This window comes from Crotalus tigris, unplaced genomic scaffold, assembly GCF_016545835.1.
Source record: "Crotalus tigris isolate CLP2741 ecotype Arizona unplaced genomic scaffold, ASM1654583v1 scf7180000017771.5222438, whole genome shotgun sequence".
Lineage (NCBI taxonomy): Eukaryota > Metazoa > Chordata > Lepidosauria > Squamata > Viperidae > Crotalus > Crotalus tigris.
This window is the reverse complement of record NW_024096622.1, coordinates 3,815,811-3,843,808: the sequence shown is the minus strand read 5'-3', so window position 1 is coordinate 3,843,808 and position 27,998 is coordinate 3,815,811. Positions and strand designations below refer to the sequence as shown.

The following is a 27,998-nucleotide window of genomic DNA, read 5'->3' as shown; positions in this document are numbered from 1 at the left end:
TTTGCTTAGCAACCAAAATTCTGGTTCCAATTGTGGTCATAAGCACAGGACTACCTGTACAATTAATTTTGACACCTGGAAATTATAGACATATAATTGGACTTGGGGTATTCTAAGGCAGTTATCAGTTCTTTAAAAAAAACATTTTTAAAAAAATAATTGGCCAGTTTTGAATCCTATGTTGGTTGTCCAGAGATGCATTTTGTAAATCAGGCAACCATGTAAATAAATAAAATCATAGCTTGAATAATCCATTGTTGTCTGATTTACCAAGCTAAGACATAAAATCATGCTTTTTATAAACCACAACTGAATTTACACATTGCATTAAGTCAAAATCAAACAAACCACATTACAGTTTTGGATGGCATCTAAGATCATTACTCTCTCCTTTTAAGAATTCAAATTCAAGGCATATCTACTTTACAGCTGGGCATGAAATGTTTAATTATTAAATATCATAAGCACTAATAATATGAATAGCAGATTGAGATTTTCAGTCTTTACTAATAGCATTTATTTTATACAACATGTTTATTATTTACTCTGGATTAGATTTGGAAGGCTTAATTCTAAAATGATGTTTTCAGCATTAGAACTTGAATCTTTCCTAGAATATTTGGAAACTACCTAGACTGGTTGTTTTGAATATGTGCGTCATCGTTTTTTCCTTACAGAACTTAGCAATGTAAAAAGTCATTATTTTAAGGTCAACTTTTAACTGCAGAGAGGGCACCCAACCACACCTCACTAAAAGTAGTCATTAATGAGTTAATCTTTTATTTGAAGACTATTTCCGTCCAGTGAAACTGCACACATCTGTGCCCTGCTTCATTGTTTTAAACCTGAATGGCCAGGCTGTAGATGCTCGGGATTTGCAACGAGGAAAACTGACGGGATGAAAGAGTCTCATCTTGGCGAGCGCCGCTGTGTAATTCGAGTTGTACTTTCCCCTATTAGTTACTTCTTCGTGCCTTGGCGTTCAAACTGCCTCCAGGAAAGGCGGTTAGTTAACAGGCCAACAACTTCGAGCCAGCAGACCATATGCACGGCCTCCGAGATGAATACAATCATTCCTCTTGTCGCCGTTGCAACTGGCACAGTGACACGAGCAGCCTCATTCGCTATGCTATCGTCTGAAGAGACCCAAGAGTGGTTGCTCCCAAGCTGACATTGGCAGAAAATATGGCGTTTGCAAACCAACACAACACAATGAAGTATGTGGGCGCAGGGCGGTGGGGAGGAACAGAGTGCTCCGTTGCAAAGTTATAAATATCACAACTGCCCTAATTTTCTGCGCTTGAAACCAGGGGAAAATTACACATGTTGCTCCACTGGATTGCATTTTAAATTCAGCCTCAGCTTGGTCACTTAAAAAGCAAAACGTCAATGACGATAAAGGCACCGAGGGACTTTCCCGCCTTCTGGCTCATAAAGCAATGCGAAGAAATTTCCCTGCGTTTGTAGAGCAATGGAAGCTTCGAGGGGCAACGAGAATGTAAACAGAGGAGGTTGATGAGCCGAATCTGCCAAGAAAAACCAGGCGGATAATATCCTGTTCTAATCTCAAAAGGGCAATAACTTGAAGCGGAACGAGGAAGCAAGAAAAGCGGCAGCGCCATTAATTCCCCTCCCCTCTTAGCATTCCCAACCCCCATCTTTATCGCACTCCTTCAGGCAGGGTCCACGGCAAGTCCCTACGCATGCGCACGCAACCCAACGCTCCCTGTCACGTGACTTGAGACTGCAAAGGAACTCTTCTATTGGCAAAATTTCTAAATGCCCTATTTCCTGTTTGCTTCACTAGGATCTTCTGAAGGGCGTTTCCTTTCTTGCGTCTTGCCGAAAAGCAGGGAGTTGACTTGTGTCGTTATAGGAAGTCAGAAAATGGTGGTGTTGATGAGAAATCCGTTGTCCTCGGAGTTGCAATTTGTGACGTTGCCGGTCGAAGCCTGGTCGGTTGGGGATTTTCTCCGTTCCTGGTGCCAAGCGCAGGTAAATGAGCGTTCATATGAAAGAAGTGGGTGACGTAGGCTTCCTATTGTACAAGAAATGTGTGTCTGGCTTCTTGTAATTGACGTCTTTAGAATAAACAAGCTAGGAGGAGTTTTGTTTTTCTCCTTCACAGGTGAAGCGGATACATAAATAACCTTTCCTGAGCCAAGTATTTATATATTTGTTTAGCAAATGAATATAGATATTATCGATCCGTGGCCACAGTGAACACTGCTTTTTATGGATTTTATGGGATTTTTGCCCATATTTTTGTGATTTGTGAAGCATGGCTTTGTGTACAGATGTATTGTTCATGGTGTCCTACGTAGGTAAAGAACTAGGTTTTGCACAATAATGTTTCTTCTATTGTTTAACAATTTGCTAATGTGCTATTTAAATAATCTGTTTGAAATTAATGAAATTAATTTCCTATAGATTACATACATCCTGAGCTAAATATTCTAAACTTAGTATAATTCTCTTTTTCTTTTTTAAAAATAATTGTTTTTAGGGGCTCCCTGAAGATCACTTTTATGTAAAGTGTAATGGTCGATGTATTAATTCTGAAGGTGTACTACAAGATGGAGCTCTTTACAGTGTGGAACCAAGATTATGTGGTGGAAAAGGAGGTTGGTTCACTGCTGCTTTTGCATACTAAACAATATAGTGTGTGTATTTGTTTATTTGTTAGATTACTATCTCATCTTTCTTATAGGTGTCAGATAAAATTACTCCAATGTTTTCGCATCAATAATTATGTGAAATAGGCTTGGATGAAAGATAGTGACTGACTCCAAATTATCTAATGAAGGTCCATGATTGAGATTGAATTTGTTTATTTTAATTATAACGCACTCAGCCCTGAGAAATATAGTAGTGAATCCCTATTCAGATTGTGGATCCCACAATTGTGGAGCCACAATTAATGGCTACAGAATTGGAAACAATCCAGAATCACCTATATAAGGTATATTGTACAATATACACCGGAAGATACAATGCATCAGTGATGGAAAAAGAAAGCAAATAGTTAAATAAAAAGGGGAGAGGGAAATATATTTACTGCCCATATGTTTATGCTAAAGGTCAGAATAAAATATCTGAATAGTTTGAAATAATATGACAGTAAGAAAACAAGATGACAGTCCTATACTGGCTATCTTGCCATTATAACTTCCCATTGCCAATTATTTTCTACTAATTAATGCAGTTTTGAAATGTTTGGAATCATCTGAAGTGTAGCTCCGGAATGGGTTGTAACTAAAAGCTTACCTTTCGTTTGTATCTTTGATTTTTTTCTAATGAAGGATTTCTGAATAGACTAAAAGGATTTTGCATCATGTTCTGATTCTTGGAGGATCGATGTTTCTTACACTTAGATTCCTGTTGCTGACCTATTTTAATTACCTCTCAGGTTTTGGATCTATGCTTCGAGCGCTTGGTGCTCAAATTGAGAAAACGACAAACCGAGAGGCTTGCAGAGATCTCAGTGGAAGGAGACTTCGAGATGTTAACCATGAAAAAGCGTGAGACATTTAATTAAGTAGAAAACGCCTGTATTTCGATGTTATTGTTGCATAGATTTATCAATATTTTTATAATGTATCCATCCATAGATACCCATCATGCTATTGCTTGTTGGAGTAAGCAACATTATGCAGATATCAGAAATGGAGTACATTGAATCAAATAAATTAAAGTACTGAGATAAGAAATGAAAATGTAAATGAGATAACACTCATTTAAACCAGTATTATTCACTAATCAGCTTCATAACTCCCTGTCCTTGCAGACTATAATTGCTTTCAACATATTCATTCAATACAGTGCTTCATGCATTACATTTTGTTCTTCCAACCTCTGATATTGGAGTTCTTTTTGAGAATCTCAGCTTAATGTAATCACAGCTTTTTCCTTTTCATGGTTTTCTTTTTCCTCCAACCCATTCACTTTTCCTTCATATTCTTGTTTTCTTTTCAGTTCTCATTTAAAGCAATTTAAACTACTTCTGTACTGCTCATTCACTTTTGTATTCACATTTATTCAGCACCTATTCTGTTATAATCCTATCTTATCACATCATACCCAAGTTTCACTTCCATATAACAAAATGGGCAGAAGCATACTTTTACATATTGATTTTTACTTTTTATGACATATTCATTGTTCACATACCACATGCTATCCTTTCTACTAGCGTTTACATGAATTAAAATTTTTTAACCTGATTTCCCTTATTACTAAAGTACGCACATTCATTTATTTGTGTATAACTTTAAATGTATAACTTTAAATTCCAATGTCATATCTTAGATACATGAATTTTCATATTATCAGTTCTTGTTTTCAACCAGCAGCATGGAATTTACCATTTTCAATTTCTATATATTCTTCTCTGTTTCGGGCTTAGCTATTCTTTGCTTTCCATGACTTTTTTTTTTTTTACAATTATCTTTCTATGATTGTTGGGTCATCAAGATGGCTTTGACTCTGAATCATGGCCACTTAGATAAAAGTTACTCTGTGTATATATTAAACAATATGTTATCTTCATTTTTGAAATAATCATTCTTCAAAAATCTTTAACCTGTCTTTTTCTGGAGAATATATATGAGGCATGGAATTTAAGTATGGCACATACATACTTGTGTAGTTAAATAAGATAATATTATAAAGTAAAATAATTATAACAAATCAAATTAAAAATAACAGTGAAATGAATTAAAAGTTATTAATGTGCAGAGCAAAATAATCCTACATATTTCTTTTCAATGCATGGATAAGTAACCTGGCACCAAATTGTATTCATATTATCACTTGTCAAGCTTCAGCAGCAAGGAATTTCCAAAGATAGATGATCTCATTCATTGTGCTGTACTGTTTGGGGTTCTTTGTGTTAGACTTCATAGTTGAATTCAACTGAGGTGGGCAGGACAATGAAATACATCTAGTTTAATATGGATCCTTCTTTCTTATAGGATGGCCGAATGGGTGAAGCAACAAGCTGAACGGGAAGCAGATAAGGAACAAAGGCGTTTAGAAAGACTGAAGCGCAAATTGGCTGAACCAAAGCATTTTTTTACTAACCCAGATTACCAGCAGCAGTGTCATGAAATGGCAGAGAGACTTGAAGATTCTGTCCTGAAAGGTAGCGCTGAAGTAGTTTAGTCTCTGTCCTGCGTTGCTCTTTTGGATTGTTGGGCCCTTAGATATTTTAATTAAATGCCCTGTGAATAAGATAACCTGGCAGACATTGAATATCTTCTGTATTTGTCTTCTTTTGTTTTCAGGCTCTGACCTTGTTTTCTTTGCCTTTGATTACTTGCCTGTTTCAGTATTATCTGCTTCCATATTAAAGCAATTTCTCTGGTTTGGCATTCACTATAGATATTGGATTACAACCGTGAAAAGGCTTACTGACCTTTCCCATGAAAAGCAGTTGTTAGAAAATTCAGCTTCCCTGAATAATATAATGGAAGACCCTCCCCCAATCCCATCCCTCAATCATGTTTGCATTATGCAGTCAGCTGTGTGAATGATTAATAATAAATTAAGCAAACAGTCAGAAATGATAGATAAACTTCATTTGGGGAATGAAGCAAAAAATTAAAAGTTCATCTTTTCTTTAAATTCCTGGTTTTAATGATTTAATGTTTGTATTTCATTTAACATGTTGAAGGCTGATTGCTTTGACTATGTTTAGGTATGCAAGCTTCTTCCAGCACAATGGTTTCCCCCGAAAGCAGTGAGAGTCGAAAATGGACCGCTGATTCTGGAACAGGAACACCACCAGACAAGAAAAGGTGTTTATGGTAAGTACCACATTTTAAGAAGTATAACCATGTGATAAAAATGGAAAGAAAAAAAGAGTTACTTTCCTTAAAGTTGGTGGCTATTGCCTTAACAATTCAAATTGGTGATCTACTTGTGGAATGGGATTTTCTTGTTTCCTCTGCTTGCTAGCATGTTATTGGAATTGAGGCAATAACTACTCTAAAGCTGTCTTCTATAGCTGTTTAGAACATTGAATTTTTCTGTTGATGTAATGTAATAGAATAGATATATTAGAAGCTATGTTGTGTTAAAAAATCAGGAGTGTTTTACTGATATACTCATTTTCAATATTGGAATTCTCATTTCAATATTGGAATCATTGGAAAGAGTCTTTTGGCATTCTGCCAGGCAGAATACTTTATCCTGATTGTTTTAAAAATATTTTATAATTCTATGTAATTTAAAAGTTTACCACTATTGTACTTAGATGGATTTTGATATTAGACTGTCTGCCCCTCACATAATTATGGGGCAGATTTGTTCTTTTATATCACAGATTCTGTTTCATGGTAAAAATTATATTCATGTTTTAAAATTAAATGTGACAGGTTAGGTGTAGAAGGGTTGGATGATCCCAACAGTTCAGAGAATAATAGCGATGAAGAAGATGAATCTCCTGGGACTTCAGGAAGATGTTCCACATCATCTGGCAGCCAAATCAATGTGATTGACAATTTAAATGAGTTTCCCAGGAATTCAGAGGACTCTGTAAATTGCAGTTCAGGCTCTGACGAGAAGTCAGAAGATCAAACGAAGAATGCTAAAAACGATCTACTAGAAGATCCAACTTTCAGTAAAATTGTAGCCAGTGAGAAACATAAAACAGCACAGATTCTGAAGGAAGAAAAGCATACAAATGCCTCATGTAGTGAAAAAGCTGCAAGTCAGTGTCAACATGCAGTAAGTATGGTTGTTTTTGATTAAATATATAATTCTTTTTCTTTCTGAATCCATTAGATATCTTTATAAATAGTGCATTTTGAAAACTTCATTCCATTCTGGTAGTTCATTATCCATGTCACTTTACAATATTACATCAAAGATAGAGTGGCATTAAAGCCAAATCAAAGTACAAGTAATGCTACACCATTTCCTCTTCATCCCCCAGTCATCTCTTTTTTTTCAATAATTAAACAACATTTTGTAGCTATTGAGCATATACATTCCTCATTGGAAGGGTTTTTTCCCAGTCTCTAAAATGGAGACATAAATTGACTACTTTATCAGTATAAGAACTAACTAAATTACATTTGCTATTTAGCCCTATGTGCAGGAATATTCTAATTCACAAACTTTGAAACGATAAAGCATATACAAGCCCCCAAAGCCATCTTGTTGCAGAAATGGATATTGTGGAATCACTAATATTTAACTTTTGTTCACAAGATCACTTTCCTCTTCTGAGATATATGTTTAAAATATTTTATGTTTCTGATTCTTAGGATACTGCAAGAATCAATCTGATGGAATTCAGTTCTGTTGCGGAAGTGGAAGCCTTAGGACTAGACAAACTAAAGTTTGAGCTATTGGCCTTGGGACTAAAATGTGGAGGTACTTTACAGGAAAGAGCAGAACGACTTTTTTCAGTGAGAGGTTTGGCTAGAGATCAGATTGATCCTGCTTTGTTTGCTAAGCCTTCCAAAGGGAAGAAAAAATAAAAATGGTGGCGTGGTTTGTTTTTTATACTGCAAGTTTTACAATATTCTTCTCATTCTGCTGCTTTGTATAATGTTATCTTTCAAAAGCCAATATAGTGTAAATTTGTATACCCCTTAATGCTTTAAGAATAATTTTTGTGATGATGGTAAAAGTACTTGTTGGTGGACATCTATTTTTTTATATTTGTTAGTGTTCAGTAAAAGACTAGTATATTTTATATTCATGTTTAAGTGACAAACAGAACAATATGCATTTGTGAAAAAAGTCAACATATTTTATAAAGAACATTTTTGCAAGGCTTAAACGTTAATAAATTGTAATTGTATTTGATAAAAATTAAATACAATATTGTAATACAGATAATCAGAATCAAATATACAGACACTCTGTTGAATGTATTCCAATCAGTAGTTAACTTTGTAACTGCTACAAGAATTCAGATGAACAAGAAAGAGTTACCGTTATCAGTCTTGGCAATTACCCATTAGTAATAACATTCAGACTTTGGAAGCAAATATTGTTCAGGCCTTTTTAAACAGTCAAAACTGGATAGCTATTTTAATAAATTGGAATTCTCTTTTGTCAAATGTTCATTAAAATCTTAGTTTTGCTCATAACAAAGACCAAGCACTTATTTTTGAATTATCCAAAGGTTGATTTGTTCACAATAAATGTGGATTGAATTAGGATAAAAATACATAAACAAACAATCTTATCTCTCTTCTATTATCTGTTCAATAAAAGCTGGTACCGGTATCTAAAAAAACCAAAACAATGGGATTAAGGTCTTGAACCAAAACTAGGGAGATCCAAGTTCACATTCCCTTTCAGCTGTGATTTCGGACCAGTCATTCACTATACCTCAATGTATCTCACAGGTAACTGTTTGGAGAAAGGTAGAGGAGAAAATGCTTTATGTGCTCCACAAGCTCCTGGAAGACAGGAGGGATGTAAATAAAAAGAATTCAATTATATAGGACAGACAGGACAAAGTTTATTGATATTCTCTTGCATCCTATTTTCTAATAAAGTCACATTGGCTTACAGGGGTTCTCAAATAGTTTTCCTCTCAGGCCTAGAACAACTGCATCCTGTTAAGGATTTTGATTATGTGCCTCAAATCATCAACTTGTAACAGCCATATAGTTTTTCTTCATGATGATATGCTTTAGTTGGGCACTTGGGATAACTCTGTGTGTGTCTCTGTGTGTAGAATTCTGTTTTATGTGATAAATATGTACAGTTAAGTTTCTGGATGTCTTGAGAATTGGCTGTGCAAGCAACATGTGTTTCTGAAGCTAGGTGGCTGGGAAGCTGCACATACATGTAGATCAACTCTTCAAGAAGAAACCAGCAATGCTTAAAAGAGGCAGATAGCTACTGTTTGCCTTATAAGAGAAACATGAAATGCTGCTTTCTTTGGACAAAACTGATTTCCTCAGAGGCTACTAAATATGTGAATTGACTAAACTACTGCTAGCAGTCTCACTCTAAGCAATGGTTTGGCACTGGAAGTCTAGGTCAGGGCTTTTCAACCTTTTCACCCATTGTACCACTTTTAGGATATGGCAATATCCGAGTACCACCAGTCGCCTAGCAAGGTGTCAAAAACTTGATAACCAAAAAAAAAAGGGAAAAAAGTGATGAAGTACAGGTAGTCCTCAACTTACAACACTTCGCTTAGTGACTGTTCGAAGTTACAATGGCGCTCTTCCTCCCGTCCGAAGTTTTCATTGTTGTGAGCATTTCTGTTGAGGATTGGCAGTGGGGGTGGGGTGGGGGGTGTTTGTTTTTTATTCCCCCCCCGTCTGCTGGGTGGTTGAAGCAGGTTTTGGTCACTTCACATGACCCTGGGACACTGTGACCGTCATAAATATGAATCAGTTGCCAAGTATCTGAATGTAAATCACTTCTGGGCTCAGCTGGAGCCTGGCGCTTCTGCTCAGCCCTGACAGCCCTGCAGCTCCAGCCATCTCTCGCTTAGGCTTGTCCGGTGCTGCCACCGGTTCAGCTCATTCCCCTCCCCCGCTACCATTTTTCTAGGATGGTTGCGTACCACCTGCCAGGTGCCAATGTATTACAGGTGATACCCATACCACTGGTTGAAAAGCCCTGGTCTAGGTATGGCAATTTATAAGGGCTGTTTGGGAACTGGATGGGAAACCCTTCCCTCTCCATCGAAGAACTAGGTGAAGAGCTAGCTCTTCATGGCTCTTCTAAACAACAACAGAATGGGGGCATCCAGATCTTTTTTGGGAAGGGAAGAAGAAAACCTCATTCCAGACAGTTGGTGCTGCTACAGAGAAGATATGCTTTCAGGGTTCCAATAGATGATGATATTTCATTAAAGGAACCCAGAATGCACCAACTGTGCTGGATCAAGTTGATTGGAGTGATGTTATGGTACACAGGTGGACCTTCAAGTAATCAGGCCCTATGCTATGTATGGCTTTATAGGTAACAATCAGCACCTTGAATTGCATCTAGAAACAAATTGGCAACCAGGACAGCTTGTGGAGCAGAGATGTTACATGGGCATACCTCTAGGTGAAAAGGGCAGCATATAAATTTAATAAATTTCAAGACATGCTCATGCTGTTTGTGCTGCTGTATTCTGGGTCAGTTGAAACTACTGAGTGGTCTTCATATGCAGCCCCATGTAGAAAAACATTGCAGTAGTCAAGCTGTGAGGTGATGGGTGTGAACAACTGTCTAAAGGCTCCTCCATTTTGGAAATGGGCAACTAGCATACCAGATGGAGTTGTACAAAGAGCTTCCTGGCCACAGTTAACACCTGATCTTTGAAGACCCCCTCAGATTGAAGAGGGAAGTGGAACCATATCCTGGATAGAAAGATGGAATATCTCCATTTCTGGAAATTTCAAACACCCTCAACCACTCAGTAAGATTGAGTCAGATAGTTCTTCCCCATCCAAAAGCATGCAGCTTCCAGAACTGGGACAGAACTATTATACTGCTTGTGATAAAAGTAGATCTAACAACAATTATAAACAGTGGGAAAGATTCCTTTTCAGCAGCCTGTGCCTGCTTATATGTACATTTTGATACTTTGACTTTGTATACACTTGTATGTATGCCCAGGAAGATTCACTCACAGGAAAAAGAGATTGGCAATTGCTTTCTTAGGAATGGAAGATGGGAGTGCCCAGCAGCAGGAGAATTGCCTAATTCAAGGATGTGGTTGCCTGCTGTTCAGACCGATTATCTTGCAAGCTCTTGTCTATTGTCTCAATCTACCCAAGTTCTTAAGCCGGTTTAAAGTTATCAATACAGGACAGGAGCAATTTAAAGTAAATGAAAATATGTCATTGGAAAAGTCCAGAGAAGGAAAAAGAGGGACATAATGTCAGAGCAATTCAAGTACCCCTTTCTCATGCCTGTTGAAGGAGAAAGATACCGTAATTAGAATCTACAGATAGTCCTTGACCTACAACCATTCACTTAATAGCCATTTGATGTTATGACAGCAGTGGAAAAAATAAGATGACCGGTCCTCACACCCATCCCAGCATCCCTGCAGTCACATGATCAAAATTCAGGCATTTGGGAACTGACATGCATTTACAACAGTTCCAATGTCCTGGAACTTTGAGACTTTCCCAGGAGACTTCCAACAAACTAAGTCAATGACAAACTGAATTCACTTAACGACCACGGCAAAATGATTGTATAATTGGGCACATCGCAATCACATCACTTAGCAGCAAAAGTTCTGGTCTGAGTTGTGGTAAGTTGAGAATTACCTTAATTGGTGAAGAATAAAGAAAGGGAAGGTTCAAGGCAAAGTGGCTGAAACGGATTAAAAACTGCAAATAAAGAGTCTTAGGAAGCATTGCATGAAAAACAAAAGGAACAGAGTGACTGGTAACTCATAATAGTAGTCAAGTGTTGATGGAAGAAACAGATCTAAACACACCCAACTATGGATTGTCTGGCAAGGAAAAGACCATTCTCATCTCCCTCAGTATTTAGCTTGTTTATCAAATTATTGTAACCATTATAGTTTCTCTAATGTTCAGTCAGGATCTACCCTCCTATGCCTTAACCACATTAGAACAAGCCCCTTTTTCTGACTTTGCCTGCCATGAGAAAGCCATTCCAAAAGTCTTTGAAAATATTACCATATTCCTACTCAATCTGACTTTATTCTTGTTTAGGGGAGTTGTAATCTATAGATTTTTTAGTTTGATTATGAAAATCTGATTTTTTTTGTTAAAAACAAATTAATATTAATTAAAGTACCAATGATTCAACTGATAATTTTTATTTTCACCTGCATCCTAGTACTGAACACAAATCTTAGGTCTGACTTTTAAATGTGATAGCAGATATCTGTCGTTAGAGGGCACTCGGCACCTACTGAAGCAATGAGCTGTTAGTTGGCTGACAACAGCTTGATCCTAGTTTTTATTTTCGGGGGTGAAAATGTGTTATGTCCTTCTATCTACTATATAAGAAGTTATATACCTTAGAATCCCAGCCAGAATGTAGGAGGGATTGCTGGATTGGGTACTCCATGCAAGCACAATACAGTGGGGACAAGTGTCCTACCATACATTCCAAATGTCCAGATTCCCTCTCTTTGCCTTTACCAGTTTTGAGACCACATCCTTCTTCTGAACTGTTAGGTGAAGGAAGGACATTGTTTTTATTTGGTATATTGGCCACCTCATGGTTGAGTGTCTACCTAGGCTGTTGGTCTCAAATGTGGTGGAGTCCTTAGAATTTCTTATCTTTAATAATCAGCTGAAGGTGGCTTGATGTGTATGTTTAAGGATCTTGTAGCTGCTTGAAACAAGTCAGACTTTTGATCTGGTGTTAATTCTGGAGGAAAGTGTTTTTTGTACAGGGCAGCATAGACAGATTACTTAATGAATATTGGTTGCTGCAGCATGCTTTCTTCTACAAGAGTGGAACTGCCATCAGATTTTCTACTTCCCAGAAGTTAATGTTTCCGGTTGGCTTCATGTGGTCTGAAGAATGTTTTCTTGAATTTGACTTCCCTCTCTAGCAGTACTCTGGCTGAGATGTATAATATCAAGACTTCCAAGTATTGCATGTTTGAAATGAGAACCCTTATGACCTTATGATACTGTGTAGTTTGGGGCAATGGAATGGGGATGAATCTGATCAAACCTTTTGTGGGTGCAGTGATTAGGTAGGAAAATAAGTGATTGATTTTCTTTTCCTTAATTACATTTGAAGATACTTGGCCACTTTATGAACAGATTGCATGGTCTTTCACAGATAAAATCACTTGGATCCATACTAAATTGATGTCCCTTTGGGTAATTCTGTATATTAAATACCATATCTAGCATATTGTTATGTTAGAAGCCTAAAATCTTCTCAGTTTAGTAACCTGTCTCTTGAGGTATACATTACCTCAAGCCAAGACAAGGAACACATTACCTAGTCCTAGATTCTTTGGCAAACAGCTTGAGTCATTCAAATGAATAATATGTACTAAAGGAGAGACAAGAGAAGCACAACCCCTTTCCATCTCTCTCAGTATATGATTGCTGTAACTGAGCATGATAGATTATAGGAGCACATCAAAACCTGGAGATTAGAGACATCACTTTATGGTGATTTCACTCTTCCCTGTCTAAGAATAATCAGAGGACGGTATTAGGAGACCAATCCTATAGTTGCTGGAAAGAATCTTAAGTGGTTTGGGAGCTAGTTGCCATCAGAATGCTATATTTTTGGAGCTAATTGCCATCAGCTATATTTTTCTTTTCTTATGAGCCCAGGATTGTATATTTGAAGAGCCTCCATATGATAGTGAGCTACTAAAGATGGCTGTGGGAGAATAAGCTGAATCTGAACAAATTATAGTCATTGCTAATTCTGGGACTGGAATTCAGGATTTGGAAGCTATGCCTATTTATCTATTTATCTATCTATCTATTTATTTATTTAACACATGGATTGCCCATCTTACCCTAGGGTCTATTCTAGAAAGAATCACATATTTCCTTAAGGGACAGCTTGAGGGTTCTTCTGGATCTGGCACTGATAACATCTTTGGCGGTGGTGGAGGGAGCTCTGGCTGATAAACATTGTGCGCCTTCCGGGAGGAAAAACCATATAAATTATGTTATATTTTAACATATAACTGAGGTTCTATGGTAAGAAAAACTGCTACTAGAATAATGGTGATCCCACTCCTTATTATACTTTAAGTCCCAAAACCATAACATTTTTTTTATAATTCTGTATTGTTTAAGGATGTTATTGCTGTTTTATCAGTTTACATTTTTGTAAACTGCCTAGAGCCATTGAGATAATTCTTAGTATGTCTCACTAACTGAACTGAACTCTAACTCTCAGAATTATATGTAATGGTTAAACTAATTGGGGAATTCTGGGAGCTGAATTTGACACTTCTGGTCACTGTCCAGGTTGGGAAAAAATACCTTAAACGAATAAAGAAATAGTCATTTCTTTATTTATACAGACTATATAATCTGTATAAATTACACAGTGAGGTGATGTTGTTGTTAGAGTTGTGCAGCATTTCAAATTCCATTCCCCAGAGATTTAGAAATGTGATTTGAGCCCATTGGGCATGAATATAGTCTTTTTCAGACTCACGTGGCATCCTTTGCAGCTTTTATTAGATCCTGGGAAAAGCAGCTTTAAAGTGTTGCAGACATTGCCATTTTGCATACTCTAAAAGCACCTTTTTGGAATCAGATCCAACACATTGCACAATTTTAGTAATTATGTGGGTTAGTCAAAGCTATCGCAGAAAAATAAAAGTTCCTAATCTGTACAATTACCAGTTATATCAATTAATATATACTTGATTTTTCTATATAATACATAAGAGATATGGAGCTCTCTTGCAGGCAAAAAAGTTTGTGTATTTTAAAGCTCAACTTATTAATTTTGTTATTGATCATAGCAAATTAATTTATTCACTGAGGACAGCAGAGAACATTACTGATTGAAAGAAACATCTTCCAAATGAGATACTGTAGAGTTTCAGCAACTTCAGCTTTGAAGATTATATCTTTCACTGATATATGTGTGACTGTCAGAATCCACCCATCAAGGACTATGGCATGGATTGCTGAGTAAACTATGTTGACTTTATTGGAATAAATCACTTTATGACTTAATATGCCAGAGCTTTGTGCTTTTATTTCATGCTAATGAAGAGCATATTCATTCATTCATTCATTATATTTATATAACTGTCCAACTCAAACCAGTAATGCTGAACATCAAACAACAATAAAAACAATTAAAACACAATATAAAAGGAAATCAAATACATATAGCAGCCAAAATGTATTATCATCCATTGGTATCAGCACAACCAGGAAATTGGGTCCTTCGCACATTCAGGACCCCAGGTGTGGGCATATAGCCAGGTCTTCAAGGTCTTCCATAAGGCCAGCAGGGTCAAAGCCATCATAATCACAGGAGAAAGAAAGTTTCAGAGGGCAGCACAAAAGGCAGCCCTCCTGGTCCCTGTCAGCTGACATTCCTTGGTTGACAGGATCCAATAGTATGTTAATTCTTAATTTGTTCTAGAGCTTAAAAAACAGATTTGGGGATCAAAGTCTGATGAACTGTTGACTTTTATTTGGACTAGATTCTTTTTCAATGCCTGGATTTGCACATTCTACTAAAGTCTATGTAAGCATAATTTATTGACTAAGTCATGGTTGAATGTGTTCTACTAACTAACTAACTAACTAACTAACTAACTAACTAACTAACTAACTAACTAACTAACTATAGTTGGCCAGCTATAGCAGTTGGCTTCATACAATCTACCAAGCTCTAAACAATTGAATCAAGGCCATCACTGGGATGATTTAGAGCCCAGAAAACTGAACAGAGGTCGGTTCAGGCATCTTGCTGGAGCAACAATTGTCTGCCCCTCTTTGAAGAACTTTACCACATTCCCAGTCCTTGGACGGATCCTTGAAATCTTCTAGTTTACAGCACCATCATATGCAGGCTTTCTTGCAAGTACATGTTACTATATTCAGTGGCACTCACTCACCAGTGAATGACTACAGTCTTAATGTGTATGTGAAAATTGAAAGTGACAAATGTCAATAAAGAACCCTAAAGAGAAGGAAATGCTATTTGATGTGTAAAGCTCAATTAAAAAACAAAATTGTTCTTTACAGTTCATGACATCCTAGTCAAATGGAAAAGAGATATGTAGCAATTCTTACTAAACTCTAATAATCTTTTGCTAATTGCTTTATTTATCTATTCACTATGGCATTATGCATCACTAGAACAATAATAGTTCTCCAAGCAAATCTCAGTGTGCAACTGAAGGATAATAGGAATTGTAGCCCAAGCAATTGGAAGGACACAGAACTGATAAAAGTATTTCAGACTACCTATACATTTGCTGCTTCAATTTGACAGCAAAAAATTTTCTAATCCTGAATTAAACTATAACATTTGCATTTTTTAATTAGGCGAACATTTTAGATAGAGCAACCATATCTTAGCTGAAAAAAATTGGGTGACTGTTGAACGGGAGCAAGTTATTTATTTTTGAACATCTTTGCTTCCATTTAATGGTTGTCTGACTTTTTGCAATCCAGATCTTACAACCCTACTTAGCAGAAATAGCAGGCTGATTCACTCAGTCATGCCATGACTTTTAGCTTAATGTACAGATTCAAATATTGGTCTGTAAAATATGGTTTAGCACGATTTCTAAATCGTGGTATTATATTTTATCCAACAAAAATAATTTTAAAAAATAATCCTGATTTAGTATATTAACTTGACCCATAAAAACAAAATAGATTAAGGATGAATATTTAACTGCAAGTATTTCCAATGGGAGTCCTTAAATACCTGGCGCCAGATGCTAATTTACTTTCTGAGGTCTTTATTTATCTTCTGCCAACATCATAACATGTTACTCAACTGGAAATATTTTTGAGAAAGAACAATAATTTTTTCTCTGTGTTATTTTGTAATAGAAAAATCACTGTCTCCTTTGATCAAAGCAGTATCAGCATACATATTTTTCAGATATGTTCTGGTAGGAATTTTGTAAAAGAAAAAAGTTATTCTATAAGGGTGTTCTAACTACTTCTAAGATACATTTCAAGACAGTATTTAGAAAAACCTAATATCATTCCTTTGAAAACAAATGCACATTCTGAAATGTGTTCAACAACACATCTTTTCTTTGCCCTGTTCTTTTGCCAGAGCCCCAGCTGGTTTGAACAGAAGCCAAATGAAGCCACCCTGATTTTCAGTTTTGTTGGGATGTGGATTCAACATTTGCTTTGTGCTCAAACTACTCATTAGAGCCACTGCTGGAAAGCAGGGTGCCAGACAGGGCTGGCAAGGCTTTGTCAAAGGAAGAGAAATGGGTTGGGGCAACGTTGATAGGAAAAACCTGATGTCCACCTCCTTAAAGAAAGACTAAGGCTTTTGGAAGAAGGGTGAGAACTTTGAAAAAGTAAATTAGCAATCCACTCCACAACTGGAGGTAACTCGAGGACAGCAATATGCTTCATTACCCTCCTTTCCCATTTCTTCATGATATTGAAGGGGGAAAAGAGAATAGAGAATAAGGCAAAGACCAGTAACCATGCCAGGCCTAAATAAAGGATATTAAGCAGTTGAAAAATATATGTGGCTTTGTTGCTTGTGTTGTTAAGTTGTTATTTAGTATTATAACAATGATGTGAAAAGAAACTAATTCTGTCCAACCCTGCTACTGTTTCCTAAAATGTTCATTGTGCTATAAGTCACTGGGTGTATAAATGGAAAGACTATTTTTTTAAAATACATATAATTTTAGAAACAAATTTATTTATTTATTTATGAGACTTATATACCACTTTAAGTGCAAGCACTCTGTAAGCGGTGTACACCAGTAAGCAATGTATATATATATATTTACATTGCCCCCAACAATCTGGGTCCTCATTTTACCTACCCCGGAAGGATGGAAGGCTGAGTCAACCTTGAGCCGGTGAGATTTGAACCGCTGACCTGCTGAACACAGTCAGCTAAAGTGGCCTGCGAACCTGTTATACTCTTAGACATAAAAAGTAACAGTTCCATATATCTGATCATTATAGGAAATGTAGGTCAGGCTTGCTACCTGTTACCCTCTAAATGTGTATGGACTACAATTCCAAGAATTACTAGCTAGCAATATCTTTCTAGTCTGAGAATTGTAGTTTCAAAACAGTAGGATACATTTATGTACACTGATTAAATTTACTAATATCACCCTCAGTTCCCTTGAATGTTAATCCATATAGTCAAAATAATTCTTTTTTTTTTACATAGGAAGGAATAATGGAAAAAGTGGGAAACAAAAACAGTAGGAAGGAGCAAGGATGGGATGGAAAAAGAGCTCTGTGGGCTGTAGCATTTTTATTACAGGTCCCTGTGCTAATTTTTTTATATAAAACCCCAGAGTCTATTTCTAGTTTGCTTTCCTTTCCTTCAGAAATTCAGAATAGTATACAAGGTTCCTTTTCCCCATTTCACTCTCATAGTCACCTTGTTAAGAGAGTGTGACTGAATTTAAAACAACTGGTTGGGCAGTTGGTGAACATTAGTCTCCAGAGATCTGGTCTTGGATTATAGTCCAGCTGCTATAATGGCTGGATTGCCATATTTTCCTAAATTATAGGTATAATTTGCTAGGTTTCAAGGCAGCCTTTCTGATTAGGAGACCACAACTTAGGGCTTAGTGCATTATCTGAATGAAATCAGTTGTGATTTATTCAAGAAACTATGATTAACCAACTTAATTTGTCAACTTGATCAACACTCTTGTGGAAAAATGCAAGGACTCTTATGAATTCCAGAGGGTTTAGCAGAGAGATTTATTACGCAGGTTCAGAAGCAGTAGCAACAAGCAATTCTGAACCCCGAGGGTGGGTTCAGACTTCAGTTTTATACTTTCTCTTTCTCAGGAACAAAGGAATACACACATTGTGATACATTAGGTTAGTTTCTCACGGGTATACAATGGAGAGAGTTTTCTACATACATTGTATCCAAATGCAATGTGCATTAGGTTAGTCACATATTACTAACACAGCATTATTCCAGTAATTATGCAGACACATCATTATTCTAGTGATTGTTAACTATTCCACATTATTCCACCTTAACACGAGTCAGATTTCTCTAATTGTCTGCTCTCCAGCTGGCACTCCAGCTGTGAATTTTTGGAGTAGTAATTCTAAGATATTTCCATTACTCCTTCCTATGTATAGAAAAAACTTTTTTGATTATATGGATTAATATTCAAGGAAATTGAGACTGAAGAACACAGGTTGGTGTCAAGCATACTGTGAACATGGAAGCTTTATTGTCTTGTTCACTATCTGTCACATTTAGCTGTATTCAGGCAGTCACATTAGAAGTATGGTAGGTTATGAATTAGTCCCAAACAGGAATTTAATAGTGTCATTCTCAGTCTCAGTTTTTAAGCTTTATCAACTTTATATACAGTATTTTTCACTAAAAGGAAACCACCCCTCATAATTATCTGAAGTTCAGCCATAAAGTAGACAGCAATCCAGGAAATGCTCAGTTCCATTGTCACTATAACCAAATGTTGTAACCTAATATTTCAAATAGGTGAAGGATATATCTCTAGTCCAGCTTTTTAAAAATATATTAATGTTGGAGCTTCAGAATTACACAGATTAATTTTTGAGGCAAACTGAAAATGCAGTTGAATTTTAAACATAAAGCATGAGAGTTCCCAAATTCATCATGTTCCTTCACTTCTGATTGTGGCCATTCATATTGGTCTTAAAGGACAACAGCATTCAATACTACTCATAGACTATTCAACTATCAGCCACTTCCCCCCCCTTCCCATTTCCTCCGAAGTCTAGCTGTCTTGACTGATGAAGAGTTTTTGAAATTGTAAATTTTCTGTTGTCATAATAAAAGGATTGTTTCAGTATGGATTTTTTTGTCTGATGATCAATGTAGTTATATGTTTTCATATTTTTGCTTACTAATACTTTGGGTATGCTTCCCAGAGTTGTATGGCCTTATATATGCTTAAAATAAGCATACAAAGCTGTTGTTCTTGAGACACTTTCATGTGACTCTGTTTACTCCCTGAGTTGCTTTTCTGCTAGAACTTGCTATAATGATCTATCATTGTAAAATTACTTTATTATTAAATGGTACATCCTTTAAATGCGTATGAAAAGTAGAAATAAAAAGGCCCATTGTGTTGAGTTTATATTTTATTTTAGATCATCGCACATATGCACAAATTAAGAAATCATCAAGATAATTTGTATATTAAAAATAATAGTACTATCAAAAACATGTTTAAGCAAATCTTTTTTTCACACAAGTTTCACTTATAAGATTTATGGTTCTATGTTTAGTTATTAAGTACCAGGGCTGGGCACAGTTCAACAATAATTCAGAAGTACTCAAGATCTCAACAGAGCATAGCTCTGCTATTCATTGAAGTAGCATAGCTGTTTCAACTTTCTGTGCAAGCCTTTCAAAAGGTACAGCTGCTGTAATGAGTTGTCTCTTAAAATCATCTGCACCTTTATTTTCAGCCTCACAGTGTCAAAAAAAAAAGTTGGGCTGCTTTAAAGAGCAGCAGGGAGGTGGTGTGCTTATGCAAAATTGGAGACATTTTTCTTTTTAAAAAAATGCTTTGCCAATATAACACATACTAGTTTCTAAGAACATATAGGAATTCTGCATTATTTACAGATAAGTGCTTGTTATTATAGTTACTGATTATGAATCAGATAGAAAATTTATCTCTCTGTTCAACTATGATTTGTAGTTAATTATATCTCATACTGAGCATATGTCTGTCCCCACTTAGCCAACATTGAGTATTGTTGTCTCATTGACTACAGCCAGAAAGAGGTAAGCAAAGATTTAACTCCTCCTATAAAATCAGTTGGACTTTAAATATTTAGATACCATAACTATTGAGGTCTGTCTGGGACATTTATTTGTTTATTTTATTAAATTTATATGGATATACAATTAAAATATAAAACAAAAACTATTAATAAAACTATTAAAATGAATTACAATAATAAATAGTTAAACATCCATTTAAAGAGAGAAGTTTCTTTATGAAGAGGACAATACTGGATGCTGCCCAATGAAACTGAGTAGCAACAGGCCCTGATATAGGCAGTCTCTTCAGATTACCTTAGTGAGTGAGATAAAGATCATCCCAGGGCAGCATTCTTTCCTATAATATAAACACAAATTATCTCCAGCTTTAAAGATAATAAATAGCACTGCAGATCTCAGCTGGAAATAAAGTGACAGCTAACATTAACCCTCAGAACAAACACAAGATGGTCAGTTTTAGTATATTTGGTACTGTATAAAAAGATCTTGTTTTATAGAAGGCAATACAATTCTGGGGCAATTTTTAACACGATATTTCTATATATCATTTCTCCAAGGTCAGGGAATCAAGACATAATCATTAACAAGGACTACATAGCAGATTTATGGCAGTGATGAAATTAGAAACAAGGACTTCCTCACCAGGTCTCCTTTCTCAGGGAATCTTTGGATCACAGGATTGTAATATTTCCAGATCCAGACTTAATGAATTGCTCATGTATACAGTTCTATTCCCAGCATTCTAATGTTACATTTTAGTGTGTTTGAGAAAAAAAATCATTTTAAGGATAAGAAACGAAAAGAAGCAAGCTATATGGGTGACATCTGCTATGATTCTTCATTGCTAAGAACATATAGATTCCAATGTCTACTCTTTTGATATTCTCGAAACACTCCTTTACTCTTCTTATAGGAAATGAATAGTTGCCACTTGTATCAATGGGAGAAAATCATACTGTATGTAGGACATTCTTGTAACACAGGTAAACTGGTCTTCTGGCCCTTAGGATCTGATCTTTTCTTCAAAGATCCTTCAGGTGATAAAAAAATGAGTCTGGTGGGAGTGTATACACTTACACTTTCTCTACTATGCTTTTTGAAGAACATCAGTGAATCCCAGATATATTATATTCTGAGGTTTTCACGGGTGTTTGTATGTAGGTCTTTGGTTATTCGGGTTTTCTCCCACGTAAAATTAGAAGTGTCTTGGCGACGTTTCGACGAAGTCTCATTTGTCATCTTCAGGCTGGTGCTTTCGGCTTCGTGCTTCTAGGAGCACGAAGCCGAAAGCACCAGCCTGAAGATGACGAATGAGACCTCGTCAAAACATCGCCAAGACATTTCCAATTTGACGCAGGAGAAAACCCGAATAACTATATATATATATATATATATATATATATATATATATATATATATATATAGTTAATACAAATGCAAAAACTATAAAGTAAATGATCCATCTGTTTTCCAGTCTTGTCTGAATACCAACAGTTTTATGCTAGCTTTAACAATCTGCTCTGCAACAGGGTAGCAGTTCTCCCTAGGAAACAATAGCCTCTGAAAAAAATCAGTTAAAATGTATCTTCTTCTAAATCCTGTTATTTGGTGGATTTAAACCAATTTGAAGTTGAACCAATTCTGATAACAGCTGCAACTGTAGTTACTGCACATCTGGGAATAATCCCTTGTTTACTTTTTTGTACCAGCTATCTAAGGAACAATTCTGAAGGAGCCTAAAGATCAATAACCCAGGCAGAGCCCAGCTTGAATATTTCCATCTTCTACATTCCATTAAACTCTGATCAGGCAGTGTCTTTAATTTTCCTTCTCCCCAGTTCCATTCACTTTCTCTAGCATCTTGCCTCATGAAGAAATTTGAAGATCTTGGAAGGGTTTATATGTTTGAAGTTGCCAAGCATTGCCCCAAAATAGATTTTGGAATTGTGCAATGAATATGTCCACAGGATTAGCAGCTAGATTCAATATGCCACCTGTGGTTTAGATTTTGAGCAATAAGTATTGCGATTGCAGTTACTGTGCTGAAGCAGAAAAAGATTTCCTTGTAACTGATCAGTTGTGAATGTTTATTAGATCACAGCTATATTGTCCATGATACACCCACATTTTTCTACAATCATATTCGGAAACTCTGCCACTTCAATTTCTGTGTAATTTCCCTTTTTGACAAGATACATCATGGGAAGAGGAGAACTCTTCACCACAGCACAGGATCTCTCTCCATAGCCAAAATGATGCAGCAAATTCTTCGGCTGCCGGCAGCTGCCCACACAATGGTAAGCTTGATAGCCAGCTGGCTCAATAATCCAGTACTGAGTCCAGGTCAACTCACGGAAATTGATATAATGCTCTTGCCGGCAGCAGGTAGACCTCTCCATCATTCTTCCTTCTCCACAGTCCCCAGGTCCTCTATTAAAAAGCAGAATCAATATTAATCTAAGATGATAGGATGAGGACTAGACCCAGTGAAAGTTTTCAGCCAGAAACAGACTGACACATACAACTTTAGGCAAGAACAAAACTATGTCTTTGGGTGTTTTAATGATGTCTGTTTATTGATTACATGTTCAACTCTCTTGGCTTTTGTCACACACACTATTTCAACATGTTCCATTTTTTCTCTAACAATTATGTTAGGCAAATTATAACATTCATTCAATATTATCTGACTTACTTCTTGATGAACAAGGATTTGTACTATCATTTTCTGCATCACAGTTATTTAGTGTGTGTGTATGTGTTGTGTCTGTATAAAATTTACTATATACCCTGTAGTATTTATAGATTATATTCCTCCCTAATAAGGTGTTTTTAATTAATTAAAGACAAATTCAAGCTTTTTGCCACTAGCAGAAGTCTTACCAGATGTGATCCTGCTAAAATATTACTGTTCATGTAAAATGTTTGTACTAGTTTTGAAATGATCTGTATGCCACTCTATGTACAGTTATTCAGAAGTAAGCAAGCAAAAATTCAAGGTTATGCCAACTTTCTTGAGAGTCTTGTTGAACACAGAATTATTTGCAATTGAAGAAGGTAAAGGACATGCTAAACAGCTGCTATCCTGAATAACCTAACTCAAAATCCAGCTGACTTTAACTTCAAGTAAACATTATTCAGTAAAGATTGGAAGCTGCCAAAATTGCCTGGGATTTTTTTTTTCATCATGAAAGACAGAAATGAAACGATGTCACCATTGTTACAAGTGCAATATAGGACACTTACCCATATTCTTCCAAGTTAAGAGTGTAAAGGACCAACTCTGGTTTCCCAAGTGCCTTATCTGAAGGGTCTTGTGTTGTAAAACATACAACTTTGGCCATTTCAGAGGCATAGCTGCCTATTCTTTCTCCTTCAATCCAAATCTCCAGGAGCATTGGTCCAGAAGTTTTTGTTTTCAGCCAGAAATGTACAGCCTGTGTAACATCAAAATTCCTCCAGCCAGACTCCATAATGGGAACTAATCTAAAGTTTAAAAAGCATGAAATGCTTAGCTGAGCCTAGAGTATTTTGGTTAATGCGAATATACTATGAATAGAAGTATAATAATGACAATACTAATAACATAGGCTTTTACTCTAACTTCCTTTTAACATTTGGACAGAGTAAAAATATACTATATTCAAACAAATTATGGGTGAAATGCACAAATGGAACAGACATAAATGAATGAATGAAAAGGAGAACAGTTATTAAATTAATGCTACAATATACAAAATAGTATAAAACAAAGAAGAATTTGGTCCCTATTGCAATTCCTGCTACCAATTAAATACAATCAATAAACCCAAATTATAAGATATATTGATCTAGACTGGGAATAAAATATTTTTGTGTTCCTAGATTTTCATGATGTTTTTAGAAATCATGTGAGGCTGTCTGAAAACCACTGAGATCTCTACATAGGCAAATACCTTAGTTTATGGCTGTTATATCCAGATTTAGATGGCACTAAGGAGACACAGAACATTTTAACTCTTTGCTACTACTGAGTGGTTATTTTGATCTCTGAAGTTCAGAAATAGTAACCATGCCTTATTTAGAATCTATTTTGTATGGCTAGCCCAATATTGTGAATGCTGTCCTGATGCTCTCGAGATTGAGACCCCGGCTTAATCTATGTTTCAAGGCTAATATCATCATTTCTCAGGAGAACAAGTGGCCACACTCACATATCAGATTGAATCATGGTATTACAGATTACATAGTTTACAGCAACATAGATGCACACATTGCTACAAACTGTAAACCATTATTTATTAACAATAGTGACTGAATTCACACACACTTACATTAAGCCAAACACAGTCTGTGAACTAGCTTATATATTAAGTTCTTAGAAAATACTAAAAAAGTGAATTGCAGAAACGTTTTAAATTATATAATATTGATTATACAATTTTAAACTTGCTATATTGGAGACAAAATCTTCCCATGCTGCAAAATACTCTTTGAGACTGTGGATTCTCCTTCATACCTGGAATCAATTAAAGAGGTCCGGTTAGTGCCATTATCTTGAAGTTGCACCCAGTACACAGTCACCCTTGCATTCATGACTGGTCTTTGTGATTGCCTGCTGGGCAGATGCTTTTTCTCCAGGGGCTTTTTGAAAAGCTTCAGTTCAGCCATGGTGACTTCACTGTTTTCTGGAATCCTGCCCTCCATGTCGAAGATCAGGTTCTGGCGGGTTGTATCTGAATAGAGAATGTCTCCTGAGATATCTTTGTGGATGGAAACAAAAGAAACACTTTTAAATCATTATTTTCAACTTCCACGTCCTATATACAAGAAGTATACAGGACATACAACACATTCTTTATTTCTCTGGAAGAGTGATGTTTCAATTATCTGGTAGAGATTATACTGTATAATCCAACATATCTGGAGAACATCAGATTATCAAAGGCTGTTTTAAATAATAACAACATGAAATAGATCATTTTGAAATCCTAGAATAAGACAGATGACCACTAGGCATCCAATTCCTTATATTTTTTTGTTACCATCTTGCACTTGTCAATCCTTCCTTTACGTAAATGTAGTATAAAATTGTAAATAATGATTAGTAAGACCTGTATCAACCACACATATTTAAATAAATGAAAAGCTTTATGGTATTTGCTCATGACAATGCTTTCTACTACTAACGTTTCACATAAACAACAAATGGAGGTCATATACTGTTATCTGCTAGGCATATATTTAGAAAAGATAAATGTGCTCACAACCTGGTACCCTCCAGATAAGTGGGGAAAGAGTTTCCAGGCAGCATAGTTGTTTTAAGAAATTGCTTTAATGCTCAATGTTTCCCCCCCAGAATGCATCATGTATTTTCAATCCTTTAAAAATAATACATGTGACAACTTTCATAGCAAATTAAATTTTTTTATCTCTTTTCCTTTATCAACATTTCTCATTGTTTGAGTCACCAAAAATTATTTCTTTATGTAGTGAGAACCATAACATGGGATTTCCCTTCATTTGTTTTTAAATAGCAATTACATAGTTTGTGATTATGTTTTCATCTGATATCCAATATGTTCTTAAAAGCAGGGATCAGCCTCATTTAGAAGAAAATGTCCTCAAAGAGCAATTTTTTTTCAGTAATCACATTTAAGATTAAGTGTTACAGTAAAAACAGATGCAGTGTATTCAGTATTTGCAAGGAAAATGACATAAATTAACTTTATGAACAATATACAATATAATAATACATCATTCTTTGATATGTATTTTAAAGAAATTTATGTTATCATGCTTTAATCTTTAAAAGTGGCTATCAACACTACCTCATCTCCCCTGCATGAGAAATAAATTAGATTTCCAGATAAATTCTAAACTTCAAATTTCATCTTGGAGGATACATTTAGCTTCAATATCTTAGACATCCTGTCTTCCTGTGGTTTAGATTAAATTTGTTAAGCAGTTGGCATTGATGAAGTTCCAGATTTCAAATGGGGATGGAGAATTTGCTTTTAGCTTCATGCAAACATGAGACCAAGTTTACCTGCATTGCCTGGAATGCCTCTCAAGATCCCAGCTAAACTTGGCAATGCTCTTCGTTTCACCCTGTGCCGCTCCAGCATGGACATGTATTTATTCCTTACATTCTCTGGAATCACTAGATTATCCAGGTCGGTCTTCTGGAGAGCAGGGACATCAGGAAGTTTCAGTTTCTCCAGCAACATTTGCTTGAGTCCTTTCTCACTAAATCCAGCAGTAGTAGCAGCTAGGAACAGGGCAGAAGTTAAGGCCCAGCTAAGACTCACAGCCATCCTTTACCAATCGGTCAAATGGGAAAAGACTCCCTAAATCACCCCTTTCTTAATACAAGTTTTCCTTGGCAGAGAAGAGATTGTGCTGTGAAGCTGCAGGCTGCCTGAGTGGGAAGGAGAACTCATAGGATGCCTTTATATAGTGAGTGGGATATCGCTGGCATAACAAATTCCACAAGCTGAAGTGAGGCAGAGGAACTGGAAGTGTTACATCCCCTTGGATACATCCAAGCCATAGTCACACCTTCCCAAGTTTAAGTAATAACATAGGAATATTGAGAAGCTTAATGTTCTTACTTCATTTATATTTTTCTCCTTATGTAGCCCCATTCCAGAAAATATGTCTATACAATGGGATTTATGTTACTCCAAGAGCCATTTTTTTCTTTGAGTAAATGCATAGATTTGCAGGGTGGCAGGGGAACTATAATTTAGCCACCATTCAGAGGAACAGCACACTAGTTATAGTATTATATGTTATATAATTATTACATGTATTATTAGATCCTGTTCACCAACTGCAGAGTGTTGTGAAATCAAATGGAAATTCAAGTTCCATATCTAGGAAACTTTGGGCACAAACTATGGCATATACAAATATTCTGCAAAGGGTGTTCTTAGGCACCACTAAACTGCTATGCAGGTTGAAGATTCTGTACTTCTATCCACAGTACTTCTGGAAAGTTTCAAATTGGGGAAGATTTCTGTATCTGACTAGGAAAAGGACATTCTTTATCAAAAGAGATATGTATTAAAATAAAAATTTCCAAAATAATCTCTCTGATCCTAGGGTGATGGTGACTATGGGTTGTTATTTTTAAGGTGACCAACCGTCCTCCTTTTGGGAGGACAGTCCTCCTTTTTTGAGTTCTGTCCTCCCTCAAAAAGTGTCCTCCTAAATGTCCTCCTTTTCCATATACTGTTCTCCTTTTGGGAGGACAGTCCTCCTTTTGGGAGTTCCGTCCTCCCTCGAAACTGTCCTCCTAAATGTCCTCTTTTTCTATATTTGAAGACTTATCTGCAGGGCTTTTTTTCCCTCATAGAACACTCAGAAGGTGTTCTGGGACCTTTTTTTGATGGTTTTTTTCAAGTTTTGCCTGAGCTGTGCTACTCCCCCTATTGGCTTTCGAAAGCCAATAGGAATTGCTGCTGAGCGCGCCAAAACACCCGGGCGGCAAACTTTGCACATGCAAGTTGCAGGAACTTTGCACCCCTCACTGCTACCCAACTACACCATCTCTTACTTAGTTCCGCAGATAGCTGGAGGAGACTGGAGTGGTAAGTTTCTCTTGATCTTCCCTG

The 27,998-nt window shown here is 36.2% G+C and overlaps 2 protein-coding genes across 2 annotated transcripts; one reads left to right on the top strand and one right to left on the bottom strand.

The window, feature by feature from the left end:
• The first annotated feature begins 1,819 nt into the window (after nt 1–1,819).
• On the top strand, nt 1,820–8,105 carry SDE2 (SDE2 telomere maintenance homolog). The gene is made up of 7 exons (XM_039341719.1): nt 1,820–1,995; nt 2,507–2,624; nt 3,410–3,521; nt 4,974–5,143; nt 5,699–5,807; nt 6,378–6,729; nt 7,272–8,105. Exons 1-7 carry the CDS (start codon nt 1,888–1,890, stop codon nt 7,485–7,487), a joined length of 1,185 nt encoding a protein of 394 aa, XP_039197653.1. The 5' UTR covers nt 1,820–1,887; the 3' UTR covers nt 7,488–8,105.
• Nucleotides 8,106–21,964: 13,859 nt separating this feature from the next.
• Nucleotides 21,965–26,696, bottom strand: LOC120307228 (left-right determination factor 2-like). Its single transcript, XM_039341718.1, has 4 exons — nt 26,429–26,696; nt 24,899–25,142; nt 23,647–23,886; nt 21,965–22,830 (listed from the first exon to the last, which is right to left on the bottom strand). The coding sequence occupies exons 1-4, from the start codon at nt 26,694–26,696 to the stop codon at nt 22,491–22,493; spliced, it is 1,092 nt and encodes a 363-aa protein (XP_039197652.1). The 3' UTR covers nt 21,965–22,490.
• Between the last annotated feature and the right edge of the window lie 1,302 nt (nt 26,697–27,998).